The sequence below is a fragment of the Pongo abelii genome, chromosome 1 (genome assembly GCF_028885655.2).
Source record: "Pongo abelii isolate AG06213 chromosome 1, NHGRI_mPonAbe1-v2.0_pri, whole genome shotgun sequence".
NCBI lineage: Eukaryota > Metazoa > Chordata > Mammalia > Primates > Hominidae > Pongo > Pongo abelii.
The window spans coordinates 158442362-158448361 of NC_071985.2; the positions used below are offsets into that span (position 1 = coordinate 158442362).

General features: G+C 43.4%; 1 protein-coding gene across 1 annotated transcript in view; it reads left to right on the forward strand.

The window, feature by feature from the left end:
* The window catches only part of ERICH3 (glutamate rich 3), a 119205-nt gene extending 113596 nt beyond the window's left edge, over positions 1-5609 (forward strand). The window contains exon 17 of the mRNA XM_024255348.2: positions 3172-5609. Coding sequence (XP_024111116.2) covers positions 3172-5522 — 2351 coding nt within the window. The 3' untranslated portion in view covers positions 5523-5609. The remainder of the gene's footprint in view (positions 1-3171) is intronic.
* The last annotated feature ends 391 nt before the right edge of the window (positions 5610-6000 follow it).

Below are 6000 nucleotides of genomic sequence, written 5' to 3' on the forward strand. Positions count from 1 at the left end.
AGTAATTGTCATCAAGCACTGTGAGGCATTTGAGATTTTACCCTTCTTTCAAGCAACAACTTAGCCAGCCACAGTTTTATAGATCATGGCAGAAGACATAAGACACCTGGGTCAGAGAAAAAGGACTTTATTGCTCATAGCAAATAGCAGTAGCCAGAGTACCTGTATTTATGCTGGTTCCCTGAGCTCCATTTCTCACTTGGCAACATGAAGAGGGCCAGGTAACACTTGATTGTGCAGTGGGCTGAGTTACAGGAGAGGGACCCTGATCTTAGAGAACCCATAACTTTTATAGTGGGCATTCAACTAGAGGAACTCAGGTGCACCTTCCCAAATATTTATTCTGCAATGCAGAGATACTGGGTATTATTGATCAAATTGAATTCAAGCAAGAAAATCTAATTATTTTTAAGCAATGAAAGGTGTGCACAAGGAAGATTATTAGGGCTTGCTTTATGCCAGGCACTGTGCTAAGCATTTTACATAAATTATCTCATTTACTGTCAAAGGATTCTGTGAGTACAGCGTTGCTATTCCCATTTCATGGATAAGAAAATGAAAGATTAGAGAGGTGTTATTTCCCAGTTTATATAATTAGTAAATGGCAGAGCTGGCGTTTTTTACCCAGGTTAGTCTGACTTCCAAGTACACACTCATTCCACTACATCAAATTGCCACTGTTTGTGAATATTGCTTGCTCTCTGATATTAAATATTTTTTCAAAAGCCCACGGGGTTACCATAAAAAATTTCATGTTTTTATACTAATATTTCTTAGAAAAGCTTCAATTACTCTTTCTCCCTTGCTTGAGGAACGTCATGTCTGACTCCCTTATAGTGTGTGTGTGTGTTCATATAACATCTCAGCTGGATGCCATTAGCACTTTCTGTCCTAGAATTTAGGCATAGTATATTACTACATGGTGGCTAGGCAATTTTATTTCCCTGTTTCCCCGAATGTTCTTTAATTAATCCATAAATTTAGAAACCAGATTAGAAAAACAGAGGACTTTCTTTAAATGTTTTTATAACTGACTTTTTAATATACTTTCATGTAGGAATTTGAATAGCAACAGATACACTATTAAAGAGACTTGACACACATTATTGTTTCCTATTGTTTCAATTTAATTTTGCTTCAAATCCGGTAATAATCTGTAATGAAATAAAATGGACCATATTCTCTCAGGTGAATTGGCTATATGTTCTGTGAACAAATATTTGATTCTACGTTTTGCTTTGGAAGCTTTTAGGTAAAAGTTAGGAAATAACTGCTGTGATAAGCAGAGGATGACCTGTAAAGTCAACCTCAGCCCTATTGATAGACCTGAAATTTTTATTTTACTCCTTTGAAAGGAGACATCACAAATTACCTTCCAAACACATTTTAAGGGAAATGTAATATCAGCTATTATTGCTTTACCTCAAAATGGTTTATCATAATAGCTGGCAAGAGACTGAGGAAATGCAACAAACGATAGCCCTGTTTTGTGTTAGAAGCGGTAATGAAATGGTAAGACAGTCTTGGATAGGGTATAAAGTAGAGAAGAAGTGAGTAAGACCAGGACTTCAGGCTTCTGGTAGGTTGTTGGTGATGATGTTGGGGGTGAGATGGCTAGCCAAGAAGGCAAGCAAGTAAAAAACAAATGAGGAGCATCATACTTGCCTACTTTATAAGTTTTTTTTTTTTTAAGTTAGAGTTTGACATCTTGGTATGATAACTTATTTTATAAAATCTAGTCCAGTGATTTTTTAATTAATAAAGATTAAATTGATATAAATTATTAAGATGAACCTTTTCAAAGCTTCTAGCTCCCTAAGTGCTGTTCTGCAGTTGGGAAATTGAAATGCTTTAGGTGTTTGGCATGACGTGCCTTTCTTTACTTATTTTACTTGCAACATATATATAACTTTATTTAATAGTAAAAAAAATCCACTTGGTGCCATTAAAAAACATATCAAACCAATATTTATTGAACTATGAACTATGATAGCTTGTGCACCCAGGTTTACCAGGAAATTATGGGTGAATACTTGTACTTCAAGAAAATTATTTATGCTGAAAACTGTCCCAGTCTACAAAGTCCTATCTTGCTTTGTGATCCTGTCTTGCCAAAGGCAAATTAGCCTCTGAACACAGGTGAGAGGTAATGCAAATTGGTGTCTTTAGTAAAAAGTCTTACCTTGAGCTACAAAGGTAAGACTTTTTACTAAAGACACCAATTTGTGATGACTAAATCTAGATATAGTAGCTTATCACCTGGGAGTGAGAATCAGCAGTTCACACTGTATAATGATTGTGTTGCTAAAGGCCCATGTGAGTACCAGAAACATAGGCAGAAGACAGACATATTATGCTGCTACAGAAAATAATAAGTTCAGGGCCAGGTGCAGTGGCTCACACCTGTAATCCCAACACTTTGGGAGTTTGAGATCCAAGAGTTGAAACCAGCCAGGGCAACGTGGAAAGACCCTGTCTCTACTAACAAAACAAAGCAAAACAAAAAAATTAGCCTGGCATAGTGGCATGCACCTATGGTCCGAGCTACTCGAGAGGCTGAGGCAGGAGGATTGCTTGAGACCAGGAAATCAAGGCTGAAGTGGGCCACGTTCACACTGCTGCCCTCCAGCCTGGGTGACACAGCGAGACCCTGCCTGAAAAAAAAATAAAGAGAGAGAAAAAGAGACAAATAAAATAATAATTTGTATGAAGATTAAATATTATTTTTCTTGTTGCATAATTTTTTCCGCTTATTATTATTTCTAAGAAAGGAAGTTTGTATGTATGTGAAAGAGAGAGAGAGAAAGAGGAAGCCAAGAGAAAGAGTGAGGTGGAGATTTTACTGATTGCAAGACATGGGGACATCAGTTTTTTTTGCTTATTGCTGCTTATTTTAAACATCTCTGATGATCAGCTTTTCTTTAATATCAATATGTTCCTTAAATTTGAAGACATTTCTTTTCACAATGAAAAACCATTATTAAGTCATGGTGCATGTTATAGTCAGCATCCTAGAAACAATGGAGAAAGTGTTTTATATATAATACAATGGCCTCTTGATATCACATATAAATATCTCACACTGTAAGTAAGTGTGATATAAGATTATAGTGTCCCCTCCCTTGTTCACTTTGATTAAAGTAACCTTGATTTCTAACCTTATTTTTATAGCACCAACAATGAATTTCGTGGTGGATGAAACAGCAGCAATCAACTCAAACAATGTATCCCAGCAATTGGCACAAAAAACGTATACACTGGAGAAGAAAGAAGCAATGGAGGAAGATGAAGCGCCCCAGCACAGAGATGCTGACATAGTACAGGGAAAAGGGGAGGCAGCACTGAGGGGAGAAGCAGGAGTTGTTCATGAGGCTCCCTTGAGGGCGTGGAAGCCAACAGCAGAGCAGCCAGAATTGGCAGAAGAGTTTACAGAAAAAAGGGAGATCCCTCCAGGCATAGAAAGGGGGGCAGAGGCAGCAGCAGAAGCAGAAGGGGCCAGAAGGCTGGGTGAAGGGGGGTCAGACCCCATAGGACAAGCAGCAGCAAAAGATGCTGTGGGTCTGAGTAAAGAGGAGGCTCCTGAAAAGCAAGCCTTGATGCTCACAGTGCTTGAGACAGAGAAAGCAGCTTCTGAAGGGGAACAGGGTTTTGAGAAGGCAGTGCTTGCAAATAAGGCAGCAGCCCTGAACTCGGAGCATCTTCATGAAGTAGCAGCCCTGAGAGAGGCAGCGACATCGGAGGAGGGAGAGGCTGAGGGTAGGGTGGCTGTGAGTGATGTCAGAGAAAGTGAAGAGGAAGCATCCATAGACCTAGAGGACACAGGACCCATGGAGGACACAGCATCAAAGAGAGAGGATGGTTCTGAAGAGGCAATTCTTGGGGGAGAGGAACCAGCCAAAGAGAGAAAGGAGGTTATGAGAACAGAAACACCCTTGAGCCCCTTCACAGGAGACGCAGAGGCAAGCCGGATGCAGGTTTCGGAGGGCAGCCCTGAAGACCTTTGCAAGGAAGATGTGGAAGGGGAAGAGATGGTGACTGAGGCAGAAGCTAATAGGGAAGATGATAACAAAGAAATGTTACCCAAGGAATTAGATGTAGCAAGAGAGCGAAGGAAAGCTGAGAGGCCAAAAACATCTCTGAGGAAAACTGACTCTGAGAGAGAAGAGGTGACAAGGGCAAATGCACTCAAGGGTGAAGACGCTTTTAAAGAAGAGCAAAAACTTAAAGCGGAAGAGGGGAAAACAGAGACGGAAGTAAGATCTGAGAAAGAGACAAAAGCCCCCCCAAATGAAATGGGATCTGATGCTGAGAACGAAGCACCTGTGGAGGCATCTGAGTTATCTGACAATCCAGGGCTTCTAGGAGAAGATTCACTAAAAGAGACAGTGGTTCCCATATTTGAAGCAACGCCTGGATTTGAAAAGTCGCTGGAAAACATAACAGCTCTGAGGAAAGAAGGAGGAGGGGAAAGACTGAGCGAGGCCAGAGACACAGAGCACAAAGACAGAGAAGAGCTGTCCAGCAGGGAGAATAGGGCTCTGAAGGAGGGGCACCGCCAAGATGGAGAGGGGGCCTTAGCAGCTCCTGAAGCTGAGCCAGCAGGAAAGGTGCAGGCCCCTGAGGGGCTGATCCCAGCCACAGGCCAGGCAGAGGAGCTAGCAGCCAAAGATCACGACTCCTGCGCAGGACTGGAGGGGAGGGCTGAAGGGCAAGAAGGAGTGGATGTCGTGCTAAGGACCCAGGAAGCTGTTCCTGAGGAAGATCCCATAATGGCAGAAAAGTTCAGGGAGGAAGCTGTGGATGAGGACCCAGAGGAGGAAGAGGACAAAGAGTGCACTCTGGAGACAGAAGCGATGCAGGACAGGAACTCGGAAGGGGACGGGGCCATGCAAGGAGCAGGAAACACAGAAAAGAATGAGGGTATGGGAGGAGGAAGGGTTGTGGCTGAGGAAGTTCAACACGCAGGTGGTGAAACGGCAGAAACAGCCGCAGAGGAGAGGGAGGTGTTGGCAGGTTCGGAGACAGCCGAGGAGAAAACAATAGCAAATAAAGCCTCCTCCTTTTCAGATGTTGCTGAGGAAGAAACCTGGCACCAACAGGATGAGTTAGTGGGAAAAACAGCAGCTGCAGGGAAAATGGTGGTAGAGGAATTAGCAAGGAGTGGGGAGGAAGTGCCAGCAGCAGAAAAGATGACAGTGACATGTACAACAGAGGCTGGGGTGGGCACTCCAGGAGCCCTGGAAGGGAAGACCTCAGGGCTAGGACAGGAGCAAGAGGGAGGGTCAGAGGGCCAGGAGGCAGCCACTGGGAGTGGCGATGGGAGGCAGGAGTCGGGAGCAGCTGAAAAATTCCGATTAGGATTATCACGGGAGGGAGAGAGGGAACTGAGTCCGGAGAGTCTACAGGCGGTGGCAACACTTCCTGTGAAGCCTGATTTCACTGAAACCCTAGAGAAGCAACAGCATATGGTGCAAGGAGAAAGCGAGACTTCAGATGTTTCTCCCAACAACATGCAGGTCTAGGAGACTTGCTGGCAGACGGTGAGTTTAAGCGTAATGTGTTTGTAGGACTAAATAGCAACCCTGCGGTGGGTCTCCTCCCCTTGGGGCTGGCTTGTCCCTTTATTGGTGTCTGTGCACATGTAAACACACAGGCTTCAATTCTGTGTCACTTAGCCCTAAGCCTGCCAGGAAAGGGGCTGGGAAAGATGGAGGAGGGGCCAAAGCATGCACAGGGACACACTGCTCTTCCCGGTGTGACAAGTCATACTCAGTCTTTGCAAGGCAGCTCCCTGAAGTGGTGAGATCTGTGTCTCACAGATAGGACCCCCAAAGAGAAAATACAGAGGAGAATGTGCCACAAAGGACAGACCACAAAAGTAAAGAATCGAACTCTATTTCACAATTCATTTCCACCTTAGTGTTTTGAAGGATGAGATGAAGGTTGTTTGTTATCATTTGCCTTTAAGTGGGCCCTATGCTTTCATTTCTGCAGTTTCAC